Consider the following 15,991-nt stretch of genomic DNA (forward strand, 5'->3'; position numbering starts at 1 on the left):
TGAGGGGTTAGGTCATGTGATATTTTTATAGAGCCGGTCGATACGGATGCAGCGATACCTAATATGTATACTTTTTTTTTATTTATGTAAGTTTTACACAATAATATCTTTTTTGAAACCCAAAAAAAAATCATGTTTTAGTGTCTCCATATTCTGAGAGCCATAGTTTTTTCACTTTTTGGGCGATTGTCTTAGGTAGGGTCTAATTTTTTGCGGGATGAGATGATGGTTTGATTGGCACTTTTTTGGAGTGCATATGACTTTTTAATCGCTTGCTATTACACTTTTTGTGATGTAAGGTGACAAAAAATGGTTTATTTAGCACAGTTTTTATTTTTCTACGGTGTTCATCTGAGGGGTTAGGTCATGTGATATGTTTATAGAGCCGGTCGATACGGACGCGACGATACCTAATATGTCTATGTTTTTTCCCCCCCTATTGTTTACCAAATATCTTTTTTACCTTATTTGGGGAAAATTAAGTTTTTGTTTATTTTTACTTGAATTTTTTAATTTTTAGTGGGGAAACTTTATTTTTTCAACTTTTTTTTTCCACTTTATTTTTTGTCCCACTTTGGGACTTCAACTTTTGGGGGTCTTATCCTTTGCAATGCATTCCAATACTTCTGTATTGGAATGCATTGGCTGTATGAGTAATACAGTGAGTATTACTCATACAGCTTCCGGCCTGTGAGATCCAGTGGGATCCCTACAGCCCCACAGGGACCCGATGGCACCGCCGCTCACCGCCGCCACCACAGGTAAAAGCCGCCGCAGGTCTGAATTGGGACCCCCGCAGTGACCCCCGCTCATTTAGCCAAGGTGCCTGCTCAATGATTTGAGCTGCTGCGCGGCGGTGATCGGAAATACACAGGATGTACCGTTACACACTGTTTCCTTAAGTACCGGGACATCAGGGAATACCGGTATGCCCTGTGTCCCGAAGAGGTTAAGAGCCTTTACCTTGTCATCCTATATGATTTTGCTCATGTCTCCACAAATGTGCATTTAAAACTATGAGAGAGAGAGAGAAAGAGAGAGAGAGAGAGATTTCATTGCACAAAAGATGAGTCATGTGTTTGTTTTTCAGTCACCTTGTTAGAAAATGGTAACAAAGCCAATGGAGATACTCTTTATTTTCTTCTTTTTCTTTATATTTGTTTTCAGAATTCATTTACTTACATTACCATTTTCATTAAGATTATTACATTATTTTCATGTATTCAAGCTATGGAAAACTATAAACTGCTTAAACTTCCAAGATATTTACAAGCAAAATCATCAAAGTACGTGAATTGAAAGTCATTCAGTGTAATTTTCTTTGCTGTTTAAGTTTCCCCTAGGAGCAAATCAATTAATAAATGCTAGTCATTACTGCTGAATTTTTATATAGACTTGTTTCTTGTTTTTTTATAATGTGAAGTATAATTATAAAGAATATATCCATAGGGATAGATCTACATTTACTCAATGCTAAATATTTGACTAAATGTCATATTTTATTTCATCAGTTGTATGAATTATTAGAGTGAAATAATTGTAAGTCAAAGTTAATTCTTGTGATATTTTTAATTAAAACAAATTGTATATGTTATACCATAATAAATACATATTTTGTGTACAATCATGTTCACTTCATTACAAATAACTGGTTTGCCTGAAGGCAGAAATAGATTGAAAATCCTATTAAAAGAAGCCAGCACTTTAATAAATTACAATTTATTTACTTGGAAAGTTCCTCATTTTAGAATTATTTTTAAAATTCTTTTGAAAGAAGACAGCTCATAGGCCATCATAATAAATAAATTAAATGCAATTATTTTAAAAATGTCTTTCAATTTTCACTGAGAAAATTACAAAGGTAATGAATGAGGAATAAAGTAAAACTTCTTGAAAGGAAGATCTTATTCTTCTACCCTCCATTAGCTTACAATGTCAACCAGTACTGACTGTATTGGACTGTGCAGGCCTGGCACACCACACTAACAAAAGGGGATGGCAATAGCCAGTTATCAATGTATTCATTCATTTCCAGAAGAAATACAAGAAACACTAATAAGAAAACTAAGTAAGAAAAACAGCTCAAAATTAAAATGTTTTAATTAAGAATAGGAGCATTTAAAAAAAAAAAATAGTTTAGCATATAGGTCTATATCTGGCAACAAGGGAAGCAGAAAGGTAGAATATATAGTATTTGGGAGTGGCTGACGGAGAACAGCTGAAAGGAAAAGCTACAGATTCCTAAATGGAAGAAAAAGGATTGCAAACCTAAGCAGGAAAGCCTGGATCGGAATCCATTCTCTCGAGTGTTGATTGAGCACCAAAGTGCTCGGGTGCTCTGGTGCTCGAGTAGAACACTTTGGGATGCTCGGGTGCTCTACAGAGCACCAGAGCACAATGGAAGTCAATGTGAGAACCAGAGCATTAAACCAGGCACCCCCTGCTCTGAAGAGGGGAGGGTGTCTGGTTCACAGGAAAAGGTCAGAAATTGATGGAAACACCATTGAAATGGTTCGGGAACAGCATGAGGATGATGTCTGGATGCATCTTGGACTCCCAGGTCACTTCTGGGAATGATGTTATCCGAGTAGTACGCCACTTTAAAAGACTGATAATAATACGGACAAAACCGAAGATAAAATCGATTTTAGAGGAAAAATTGTTAGGAAACATTCTTTCCTGTATATTTATTTGTATATAAAGTGTAAGTGCTGCCAAAAATTACAAGGAAGAGGCACTCCAATACAACTTGTATATCACATAAAGGAGGGCCTCATTCACATTGTGGTACAATTGTTCAGGTAGTGGGGCTCCTACACTCATAAAGCCTATGCACTAAGTGAAAGGGCTGCCAAAAATTACAAGGAACCGGCTCTCCAATACACCCTTTATTACACATAAAGGAGGGCATCATATACACCCTTGAAAAATTATGATTGATGGCCTGTTGGTGACCCTCAAAAACATTAAGAGCAAGGGCCTGCTGGTGACCCTCTAAAACATTAGGGGTGAGGGCCTGCTGCTGATCTGACCATCTAAAACATTAGGGGTGAGGGTCCGCTGCTGAGCTGATCCTCTAAAACATTAGGAGCGAGGGCAGCCTAATAAGCATGTTGATATGATAGGGGAGAAGGAGGAGGACGAGAAAAGGAAGATTGAACCATATACCCTTTTTGTGGTGGAAGGGGTGCACGGGAATACAGTGTATTCAATACACCATAAAAGCCACATTCAAAGTGCCTTTTGGTTCCAGCTACTGACTGATGGCTGACTGGTGCTGCAAGATGAGAATTCAAAGGTGGAAGTGGAGGAGGAGGTGGTGGTGGAGGAGGAGATGGGGGGGTTTCAGCCACTAATGTAGGTGGTGGCGGAAATCCTGATGAAAGTAGGGCCCGCAATCCTTGGACTCGGTAGCATCTGTTCCATCCCAGGGTACGTCTCGCTCCCGGACTCCACAATGTTCACCCAGTGTGCCGTCAGGGAAATGTAGAGTCCCTGGCCAAAAGCACTTGTCCATATTTTAATCGTTAAGTGGACCTTCCCAATAACTGCATTGGTCAGGGCATGGGTGATGTTACGGGACAAATGCTGGTGCAAGGCGGAGATAGCACACCGGGAAAAATAGTGGCGCTGGGGACTGAGTAACGAGGGACGGCCGCCACCATCAGGCTGCAGAAAGCGTCAGTGTCCAGCCTAAATAGCAACATTTCCAGGGCCAGCAGTTTGGAAAGGTGCTCATTTAGTGCTATGGCCTGTGGGTTGGTGGCTGGGTATTTACGCTTTTGTTCAAAGACCTGGGTTATGGACATCTGTACGCTGCACTGGGACACAGAAGTGGATGTGTTAGTAGATGGCGCTTGCGAAGGTCCAGATGCAGGGCCGTGCCTGGGTCTTGGACAGGGGATTGGCCAGCACGTAATACAGGGGAAGAGGAGGCAGTGGTGTGACCCACAAACAATGATTGTGGACCAAGGTGTTCGGCCCACCTATTAGGGTGCTTTGATGCCATGTGGCAGATCATGCTGGTGGTGGTGAGGTGTCTAGTGTTCACGCCCCTGCTCATTTTGATACGGCACAGGTTGCAAATGCCAATTCTTTCATCGTCCGCACTTTCCTCAAAAAAGTGCCAGACTGCGGAACACCTACCCCTTGGCAAGGGAGATTGCCGCAAGGGGGTGCTCTGAAGAACAGTTGCAAGCCTATTTGGTGTGGCCCGCCTTTTCCCTTTTGCCACCCCACTACCTCTTCCAGCCTGTTGTGTTGCTGCGCATCCCTCCTTCTCTGTACTGCTGTCTTCTCTCAACTTTCCACCTTCCCAGATTGGGTCAGAGATTTCATTGTCCTATTTCACTTCCTCACTCTGGTCATCCTCCTGACTTGTTGACTTAACAAAAACCTCACTTATTGACAACTGTGTCTCATTCTCATCATCAACCTCTTGAGACACTAATTGCAGTTGACTTATTGGCAACTGTCTCATCATCATCATCCACCTCGTGATACACTAATTGCCATTCCCCACCGTCATCTTCTTCTGACTGTTCAAGGAATGGCGATGAAAAGAACTCCTCGGAATATCCGAGTGTGGGATCACTTGCTTGCCAAGACTCTCCATGGTGGGAGGAAGGAGGATCAGGGTGAGGATTCTGTTGACCAGACTCTTGGCTACTGAGATTGGACTTTGTGGAAGACAGGGTGGTGCTTAACCAACTGGAAGCATTATCTACTGCAACATAACCGACCACCTGGTTGCACTGGTCTGACTTCGAGAGTGGTGTCTTACGCCGCCCTGCAAACTGGAACATGAAGCTAGGTATCGTGGATGAGTGTGTTTCTTGTGCTGTGGCAGCAGCCACAGTTTCACCATGCCAGGGCCACAGACTCTGCGTGCACCATCAGCAGCATGGCCACTTCCCAGTCCCTTACTGCTCGCCTTCTGCATATTAAATGGTATATATGCTTGCATGTATGTCACACGTACAGTAGCACAGATTTTGTAAGTGTATGCCCAAATAAATTACACTGAATGTCAAATATTTAGGATGTGCAAACATTATACATGAGATGTAGCGCAGGTAATGTCGCTGTCATCAGTGGACAAACAATTGCGCTGAATGTTACAGATATTTAGGATGTGTAAATGTAACAACAGATGTAGCAGAGGTTGTGTCACTGTCTGCAGTGGCCAAACAATTGCATGCAATGCTATTAGCGCAGGTTGCGCTAATAATATATATTGCAGCCAGATAAAACAATAGTGCTTAAAAGGACTTTTGGGTCTCTAACGCCTATCAACACTAAACCCTACACTTTCTGTCCCTTCTGCTGCAGCTCGCCCTGACTAAGACTGAGCCGAACCACGTGTCATCGGGTGCTATATAGCACCCTATGAAGCGTTTCGGCCGGCCAATCACTGTAATGCCAGTAACCAACATGTCTACGGTATTACAGTGAGTGTCAGTACTTCCTCACACATTTATTGGCTGCATAGCAGCCAACAAACGTGCGGGGAGGAGACTTAAACATCGCGCTTGAGCACACGCAGTGTTCGGCCAAACACTGCGATGTGCTGAGCATCGAGATGCTCGAGTCAAAATGGTGTTTGGCCGAGCATGCTCGCCCAACACTAATTCTCCCCATTAGGTCATGGGGCTATCTTTTGAGAAACTGAGCGCATAGCCACCCGTTGCGACCTTCTGATCCCAGGCACAACAGGGCAGACAATTAAAATATTCTTAAACAACCCTTTTGTTTGGATAATCTAACCCTGAAGACTTGTTTATTGTGAACGATGGTGACTTTCAAGGTATACACACTAAACATGCATCACAACCATTATATGAAAGCAATCTAAACATTAAAATATACATTTACTCATACAGATAAATATTCATAACACATATTATAAACATGTAAATATATATCACACATATATTTAGTCTCATATACACATAGGGACACACATATACAGTCTCATATACACACACAGGAACATATATACAGTCTCTTATACACTTACAGACACATAAATACAGTCCCATATACACATACAGACACATATATAATGTCTCATATACACACATAGGAACATATATACAGTCTCATATACACATAAATATATACAATCTCATACACATACAGACACAAATATACAATTTCATATACACATACAGACATATACAGTCTCATGTACACATACAGGAACATATATAAAGTCTTATATAAACACACAGTCTCATATACAGGCATATACAGTATATACAGTCTCATACAAACAAGAACATATATGCAGTCTCATATACAGGCAAATACAGTATATACAATATCTTATACACACAGGAACATATATGCAGTCTCATATACACACACAACAGGTACATAAAGTAAGCACTTACCTCCTCCCTTGCTGCAGTGGTCAGGTTTCTTTCAGAGCTTCCGTCCTCCATATGTGGACAGCATGATCCCTCCCTTCCCATTGCAACTGAGAAGCTAAACTTCATGGATTTTCAGTTTTATGGTTATGGGGTAGGGACAGAATAGCAATGGGGCACACAGGCCCCAGGGCCTCCTGTCTGAGGGGAGAAAGCAGCTTCTTCCTGAAGCTGTTACAGAAGATGACACCTATGGCACTACAGACAGACACAGCAGCCCGGGCCACCCTGAGTACCTCTATGGCTGCTATGGTGATAGTTATACCCCTTTGAATGCTAATTTTAGATCATAATCCAGGAACAAGGCCGGGTACAAAGTTAAAATCAGAAGCAGGAGTCAAAACAGAGTCAAAAACACAGGAATAATAACAAGGTAGCATATGGTACCTTAAGGACATAACATTCCTTCAGCATAGCTATGGCAATTATTTACATTTTTTTAATCCCCACCTTCCAAGTCATAACATAGTAACCTAGTACATAAGGCCAAAAAAAGACATTTGTCCATCCAGTTCGGCCTGTTATCCTGCAAGTTGATCCAGAGGAAGGCAAATAAAACCCTGTGAGGTAGAAGCCAATTTTCCCCACTTTAGGGGAATAAAAAATTCTTTCCCGACTCCAATCAGGCAATCAGAATAACTCCCTGGATCAACGACCCCTCTCTAGTAGCTATAGCCTGTAATATTATTAAGCTCCAGAAATACATCCAGGCCCCTCTTGAATTCCTTTATTGTACTCACCATCACCACCTCCTCAGGCAGAGAGTTCCATAGTCTCACTGCTCTTACTGTAAAGAATCCTCTTCTATGTTTGTGTACAAACCTTCTTTCCTCCAGACGCAGAGGATGTCCCCTCGTCACAGTCACAGTCCTGGGGATAAATAGATGATGGGATAGATCTCTGTACTGACCCATGATATATTTATATATACCGTATATACTCGAGTATAAGACAAGTTTTTTGGCACATATTTTTGTGCTCAAAAAGCCCCCTCGTCTTATACTCGAGTCTAGGTCTGTATTATGGCAACTTACATTGCCATAATACAGACCAACAGTGGCGTAGCTATAGGAGTCGCAGCCCCCCAGGAGATGATGAGTAAAGCCCTGGATTATTTATTTGGCTATCTTACTTTGTCTAATAGCTCCGGTAATAGCAGGCAGTGCGGGGGGCGGCGCTCACTCACTGACGTCACGCGCCTGCGCCGCCTAGTGAGAAGAGCAGGCGCGTGACGTCAGTGAGTGAGCGCCATCCCCCGCACTGCCTGCTATTACCGGAGCTATTAGACAAAGTAAGAATCGAGAGCTCAGCAATGAGCAATGATTAAAGTTAAAGTACTGATTACGGTAGTTTATAAATATACTGCTGTGAGCGTCGGGGAGGGGGATCTGTGGATGGCACTGTAGGGGGATCTGTGGATGGCAGTGCCATCCACAGATCCCCATACAGTGCCATCCACAGATCTCCCCCCTAAACAGTGCCATCCACAGATCTCCCCCCTCCCCTAAACAGTGCCATCATGGCACTGTTTAGGGGAGGGGGGATCTGTGGATGGCACTATTTAGGGGGGATCTGTGGATGGCACTGTTTAGGGGGGATCTGTGGATGGCACTGTTTAGGGGGGAGATCTGTGGATGGCTGCCTGTATTTAATGCAGAGTGTGTGTGTATATAATGCACACACTCTGCATTAAATACAGGGAGTCAGAGTCAGACTCCCATCAATCTGAGTCACCCTCTTGCAGATGTGTGTATATAATGTAGAGTGTGTGCATTATATACACATACACTCTGCATTATAGCTGCATTTCCCACCCTAGTCTTATACTCGAGTCAATAATTTTTCCCATTTTTTGGGGGTAAAATTAGGGGCCTCGGCTTATACTCGGGTCGGCTTATACTCGAGTATATACGGTAGTTATTTGATCTCCCCTCAGTTGTCTTTTTTCGAAAGTGAATAACCCTAATTTTGATAATCTTTCAGGGTACTGTAGTTGCCCCATTCCAGTTATTACTTTAGTTGCCCTCCTCTGGACCCTCTCCGGCTCTGCTATGTCTGCCTTGTACACAGTACTCCATGTGTGGTCTGACTAATTATTTGTAAAGTTGTAGGACTATGTTCTCATCACGGGCATCTATGCCCCTTTTGATGCTACCCATTATCTTATTGGCCTTGGCAGCATCTGCCTGACACTGGGTTTTGCAGCTTAGTTTGCTGTTAATTAAAATTCCTAGATCCTTTTCCATGTCAGTGTTACCGAGTGTTTTATCATTTAGTATGTACGGGTGACTTGCATTATTCCTTCCCATGTGCATAACTTTACATTTGTCAGTGTTAAACTTTTTTTTTTTTTACTTCGATGAGGTCTCTTTTTTTCTGCAGCACAAGTTGTATTTCTTAATGTCATCATGTTGTTGAGCATACAATGTATTGATTGTGTATAATATATCATTTTATGTTACTTTTACTATGGTTACTATTTTAAAACAATAAAAAGCACTTTTACATTTTTTCTGTCACTATATTTTTTTATTTTTCGGGTGATAGAGCTGAGTGAGCTGAGATTTTCACTGGTACCATATTAGAGGTGGTTGCCAAAAATAAATTTTTCGATTTCTTTAATTTCATGGCATTCACCATGCAGGTTAACTATTATAACAAATTGATTGTGTGCAGTTACTTGTCCTGTCATTCATATGTTTTTTAACCAATGATTTTATAATTATCATGTATTATAAGGAAACTTCTCATGACATGTCTATTTTAGTAACTCTCAGCATTCCTCGTGAATTAAAGGGATTGTCCAGGCTCTTGATATAGATGACCCTTCCTCAGGAATGGCCATTAATATCTGATCAGTGGGGGGTCTGACACCCTGCACCTCCATGATCAGCTGACCCCTGCAGCATATGGTGCTGGAACTAGCACTTTAAATGGAACAGGAAGTTCAGTTCTTTTCAAAGTGTAGTGGCAGTGCCGGATAACTGCATTTTATTTCCCATTCACTTCAATAAGAGCTGAGCTGCAGTAACCCAGCACGGCCACTACACTTTGAATGGAGCTATACTTCCTGCTCCATTCAAGAGCTACTGTAGTTCCAGCACCAGAGGTTGCAGGGAACAGCTGATTGTGGGAGCATGCTGTGTCAGACCCTAACCGATCAGATAATAATGAACTATCCTTAGCATAGGTCATCAATATCAGGAACCTGAAAAGCCCCGTACTGATTCTGGAGGACCTTTTTTCGTAAGTTTGCATTGGTCTGTTATTTTTAATTTAAGTTTACAAATAAATTGACAACTGGGTGTGTGTCCCTGCACAGTCTGCCACTAGCATCACTAAGTGGACAGTGTTAAGCTGTGCAGTGACACATCTCAACTGGTAAGACTTTCGTTGCTGACTGCTGTCAATGTATTCAGAAACTTATAGTAGGAATAACATATGAAAAGCACAACTTAGTCATAAGAATAGATGATCCAGAATTGTCATTTCATTTGAAGTATAATTATTTACAAAGACAGCCATGCCAGGAGTGGTGACAGGTAGAGGATCTTAAAGGGGTTTCGTCTCATCTCACCAGTGCTAAAGCGCACTCTGGCGCTCTGCTTTTTCAGTAGCTCACATTGCCGTTCATGAAAGCTACAGAAACAGTGTAGCACAGCAATATATGCAGATTCCCTAACTCAGAGACAATATAGCTTGTTGTGCTACGCTGTTTCAGTAGCTTTCATGCACGGCACTGAAGCGCTCTGCTGTTTCTTGGCCCTAAGGTGGTCAGAACTGTGTCTCATCTTGCCTTAGTAACAGCGAGAAGAGACAACCGCTTTAAGAACAAGCCTATACTTATACACACTTTATCGATTGCTTCTTCTTACATGAGTAACATTATTTCTTTTGTTCTGCTTTGTTCTTTAGTATGGCATAAAGAAGAAAGAGGAGAAAGAAGCCGAGGCACAAGCTGCAATGGAGGCTACAGCTGAAGGAAGCCTGACACGTCCGAAGAAGGCCATACCTGCTGGATGTGGAGATGAGGAGGATGAAGAAGAAGAAAGCATTCTAGACACAGTTATTAAATATCTACCTGGTCCACTTCAAGATATGTTCAAGAAGTAAAACACAGTAGACTGTCAGACTGTTTTACTAATAAACAGAAAAGCAATGAATTTCCCCTTGTTTAGTGGGAGATTTCAGTATTGCCACATGCTACCCTCCCTCCCGTCTCTAAACCTTTGCTCACTATAGTCCCTCCACTTTCTTTTCCTTTCCTTTTGTACATAGTCACAGTACATAGAATAGACACCTCTCAAAGGATGTCAAGATTATGAGCTGCAGTCTACGCAATTTTATTATAAGCCATAGTACAATTGTATGTTCAATCTGGCAGTTGTGTACACAATTAACATTTCAATCATGTCAATGTTTTATTAGCCAGGGAGAGTCAGTGTGTTAATACAACATATAGCTCCTGACCAGTTAGAAAATGATCTATATTGACATTTGTTTCTGGCAGAAAAAAAAAGAGCAACTATTCATAACGACTTAAGGGAACATTTCTTTTTTATTTTATGTTCATACGACATTAAGAGAAAATTCAGAAAATGAACCATGTAAAGCTCCTATGCCTGGGATGTAACCTGCACAGCAGCCTCTACCATGATATATTGACTGTGCAGTGCTGATAAATAACATTTTCTATTAATCCAGAATGGTTGTAGGATGTTTTTTATGCTGTTGCTTATACTATTACAAGCTGTGCTTCAAAATGCCAGATTAATTATTTTCTAATGTCATTCTTTACAGTTCCCAGTTGCTAAAATTTAGACAGCACAAAGCTCCAAAGTACTATTTGTACCACAATTAACATTTTAATAGTCAGTAATAGTGTTAGTATTTTGGACTTATTCTACTAATATAAGGATTACCCTTCTACATATTTAAATGGAAGAGCAATATTAGCTATAAATCATCTTAAAAAAGATTTCTGGCTATATATGTATGTATGCTAACCCATATTATTGGATGCAATATGATTTATTACAGTAAGAATTATATACCCTCAATACTTGACTATAGCAGTTGCATGCAGTAGATGGAATACAAAGTAAATGCTGAAATTATTACAAAAAACAGACAAATTAATAGCTGAGACCTAATAAAAATCATGTGAGTTAGAGACCTGGTTTTCCAAGGGATATTAAGGCTTTTTAACAGATGAATTTTAGGATTAAAATCTGTTGAATGTTGTCCTATTTAGTGTGAAAAATTGGTTGTATAAAACTAAAATAAAACAAGCAACATGATATTATAACTTTTACCATATAGAAGTAAGTTGTTTGCAAGCAGCCATAATATGACCACATTTTACCGTCCATTTTATGACCTCTAGACCAAGTGCCTTTCAGTTCTACGTCTACTGAACATCTACCTACACCTATCAAACTTGGATCTCTACAGAACTCTAAATTCAGATCAGTAGAACCGTGGAGGGTCCTGGTCTTCTGCCTGCGTGACTGGGTGTTAAAACATGGTCATGTTACACTGGTATGAATGCCTAGTACTCAATTATATTCAAAGTACTGTAATATATCACCTATTGAATATAGAAAAACAATCTAAATATTGTAAATTAAAATTTGCTTCCAGTATATGCTAAAGATTTTCAATGGTAAACATAAACACTATAAAAATAAAAATATCTTTTTTAGTACACATAAATATTATAAAAATATTAACAAAATCATTAAAATTATATGCATTAGTCTCATAAACCTATTTAGCAAATGTAACATAAGGCTATAATCTAAGACCAAAGAGAAGCCTGGTTCATTTGATCACATAATCCTGAATATCTCTGTCACCTTCCATCGCTTTCTGTCCATAAATGTGTTTAATCTCAGGTAATTGAGGTAGTTTTTTGTAATTTTTTTTCGTCTTCTTATTATGGAAGGGGGTATATTGAGTTACGCAAGGCCTAAGATCCTAGCCCAAATAGAGAAATAGGTTTGCAACCCATTGGAACCCCTTTCAGTCTCAGGCTTGGATAATGGAGAGTTGTCCTCTGAATTTTTGGAGGAGAAAGTCAAATAATGTGGCATTGTTTTTGTAATTTTTTTTAACTTATTTTTGTCATAAATTACATCTACCTTTAGAGAAAGCCATATAAAAATCAGACTGCAATATTCATTTTGAATGCTACTATGTGTAAAAGAGAATAGATCACGTGTTTAATTTGCACTGGAATTTCTCCGTCTATGTTTACTGTGTGTTAGTTTAGTGTTTTTCCCCTTCTGTGTCAATGTAACTCATATCAAGGCTGCTCTACATGTCTCTTTCAACAAGCTTACTGAAATCCTCTTGTCATGTAATGTTGCAGATATGCTGATGTGAACTAAATGTATTGTCTTCTGTGTAAGCTGCGTTAATATGTGTTTCCTCTCTATGTTAGTAAAATGTTTGGGTAACAGTCTTTCAAAAATGTTTTCACCCATAGAAGTTTATCCGTTCAGCCATAATTTTGTGATTAGCGGATTTGTTTTGGAATTTAAATGCTCATATACTCAGATCAGATGCATGCTTCGATCTTCTCGGTGACAACAAGAGAAGATGTAGACTTTGTGAATGTAAATCTTATTTGTATTTTGCCTGCTACTCCTCATTGCATGATATCAGTTCAAATGTTCTTTTATGAGTGGAATCACAGCCAATAAATAATAAAGTGATTTCATGTTTCTTTTCTACATTGTTTTCAATTCATTTGTTCACTTAATTCTCTTATTGCCCTATATCTAAAAGCTGAAATATCTGGAACACTGTAGAAGAATAAAGACGACATCATGCATCCATAAAAGTGGGCCTTATACATCAAACTGTACTGTTTAAGGGCTCATGCACACAAGCGTATTTTCTTTCTGTGTCTGTTTCCGTCTTTTTGCGGATCGCATGCGGAACCATTCATTTCAATGGGTCTGCAAAAAAAAATGGAAGTTTCTCTGTGTGCATTCCGTTTCTGTATGTCCGTTCTGCAAAAAAATTGTACATGTCCTATTATTGTCCGAATAACTGACAAGGATAGTACTGTTCTATTAGGGGCCAGCTGTTCCATTCCACAAAATATGGAATGCACACGGACGCCATCCGTATTTTTTGTGGATCAGTTTTTTGCGGACCACAAAATACATACGGTCGTGTGCATAAGCCCTAACAAAAATAGCCTTGCTGCCCAAAGCAATCAATCAGAGCTCAGCTTTAATTTCTTAGTCACAGTGGACAAGTGCAGTGACCAAGCCAAAACAGGTAGAGTTTATTTATTTAGCCCAAAAGTGGTCATTTTAGGTGCATTGTCCCAATTTGGGGAATGTTGGTGTTTTTTTTAACAAATATAACAAAGAATAATGGCTATAATTCTTGGTCAATGATTTTCTGTATTTAAAGGTCCTCATACAATGTTAGGTACTCAATAGCAGGGGCGTAGCTAAGGGATCCTGGGCCCTGGTGCAAGAGTTCAGCTTGGGGCCCCCTTCCCTCAGTGCATTGTGGCCAGGGACAGGGAAGCACATAGACTTTGTGTTGCTAAAGTCAAAAATTGAAACGGCACCTCCCCTCCCATGCCAAATTCTTGACCTAACCCCTTCCCTCCAGCCAGAGGTCTAACCTGACCAGCATGCATGGTTATTTGGCCCAAGGGTCTTTGGGCCCCCTCAGGCTCTTGGGCCTGCTACTGACTTCTACCTCTGTACCTCCTATAGCTACGCCAATGCAAATAGCTACATTGCTAAGCACCCGCTTGAAAAAAATATACTGTTAGTTACTAAAGTGGTGTAAAGTGGTGGGACCCACACAGTATACAGTAATATTATCAGCAACAGTTTCTTGTTAAAACCCAATCACATCAGCTATGAAAGAAGATGATAGAGAGTCTCCGATTGTAGGAAAATGTTAAGCAACTCTTAAAAGAGATTTCCTTTGGTTGTGATGGCAGCATTTCCACCTTTATTACTACAAGGATGAAAGATTGTTCAGTCATATGACTTATACTTTATGTCACAATGAAATAGATGAGCAGTTTTAAGACTATATATAGAAATTTTCTGTACTGAAGGAAAGTCAATTGCAAAAGCTAGTTAAATGCCAATATAAATCAATGTTTGTGACTCATGTTACAAGCTAAAGTGAACAAATAGTGGAACTTAACGTTCATAGGATAGACATAACTTCCTGGGATAGACATAACTGTCATCTAGTTACACATGGGACTTTTGCTCAAAATTGGAATCAAAGGTAAAATACAAAAAAATAAGGAAAGTCAGCCTTTAAAAAAAAGAAAAAGTCTGTCAAAATTGGAGCTAGGAAATGTGTGAATCCATTGTTATTAATTTAGACTGTTAGAATGTATTAGAAACATTTGATTAACACCATTAGTAATGTAAATTCTATAGTGAAATCCTATAAACTATCTAGTAGTAAAGGACAAATGAGGAGGATCAAATTACAACAACAGTAAGCTAAGCGTAAATGAAGAATGCATGTACCATAATTACCAAATACTGTATAGATCAATCAATAAATGCATGTAATATAATTCTACAGGATGACGCACAACCATGCAGGGATGCCCACAAGAATTATATGATTAAAACAACTATTAATTAAGTTTATGTCAATAAAGTGAAAGAAGAGTTCTGAAAACGTTGATGGGCCCAGCAGTACAATATTGATATGAGTTCCTGTACACTATATGGACAGAAATATTTGGACACACCTGTTAATCATTTAATTCAGGCATTCCACTCAGTCCCATTGGCACAGGTGTATAAAATCCAGTCCCTAGCCATGCAGTCTGCCTTTGCAAACATTTATGAAAGAATGGGTCTTTATAAAGAGCTCACTGAATTCCAGCGTGGTACTGTCATAGGATGCCACCTATACAATAAGTCAGTTTGTGAAATATATTCCTTTCTAAATATTCCATGATCATCCATAAGTGTTATTATTGTAAAGTGGAAGCATTTAGAAATCACAGAAGTTCAGCCATGAAGTGGAGACCACATAAAGTTACAGAGCGGGTTCACCAAGTGCTGAGGCACAAAAGGGGAGATTTATCAAAACTGGTGTGAAGGAAAACGGGCATAGTTGCTATGGGCAACTAAGCCAGTTTTCCTTTCCACCAGTTTTGATAAATCTCCCCCATAGTGCATAAAAGTCATCAACACTCTGACTCAATAACTGCACAGTTCTAAACCTCCTTTGGCATTAGCATTAGCACAAAAACTGTGTGCCAAGAGCTTCATGGCATGGGTTTCCATGGCCGAGCAGCTTCATGCAAGCCTTACATCACCAAGCACAATTCTAATTGTCAGATAGAGGGGTGTAAAGCACGCAGCCACTGGACTCTGGATCAGTGGAAATTTTTGAGTAATCCTAGATGATATCCTTCATTGTAATCCTTCATATGTTTACTGCTGAAAAATGATCTCTACAAACGCAGGGTAGGATTAGTGTTCAGTGCAAAAAGTACAGAATTGTAGGATTTTTTTTAAAATATAGTAATATGGATAATTTGA

General features: G+C 39.8%; 1 protein-coding gene across 1 annotated transcript in view; it reads left to right on the forward strand.

The window, feature by feature from the left end:
* Window positions 1-10,544, forward strand: part of CPLX1 (complexin 1) — a 249,378-nt gene extending 238,834 nt beyond the window's left edge. Inside the window, exon 4 of the mRNA XM_040420355.1 lies at window positions 10,347-10,544. Coding sequence (XP_040276289.1) covers window positions 10,347-10,544 — 198 coding nt within the window. The remainder of the gene's footprint in view (window positions 1-10,346) is intronic.
* The last annotated feature ends 5,447 nt before the right edge of the window (window positions 10,545-15,991 follow it).

This window comes from Bufo bufo, chromosome 2, assembly GCF_905171765.1.
Source record: "Bufo bufo chromosome 2, aBufBuf1.1, whole genome shotgun sequence".
Classification (NCBI taxonomy): Eukaryota; Metazoa; Chordata; class Amphibia; order Anura; family Bufonidae; genus Bufo; species Bufo bufo.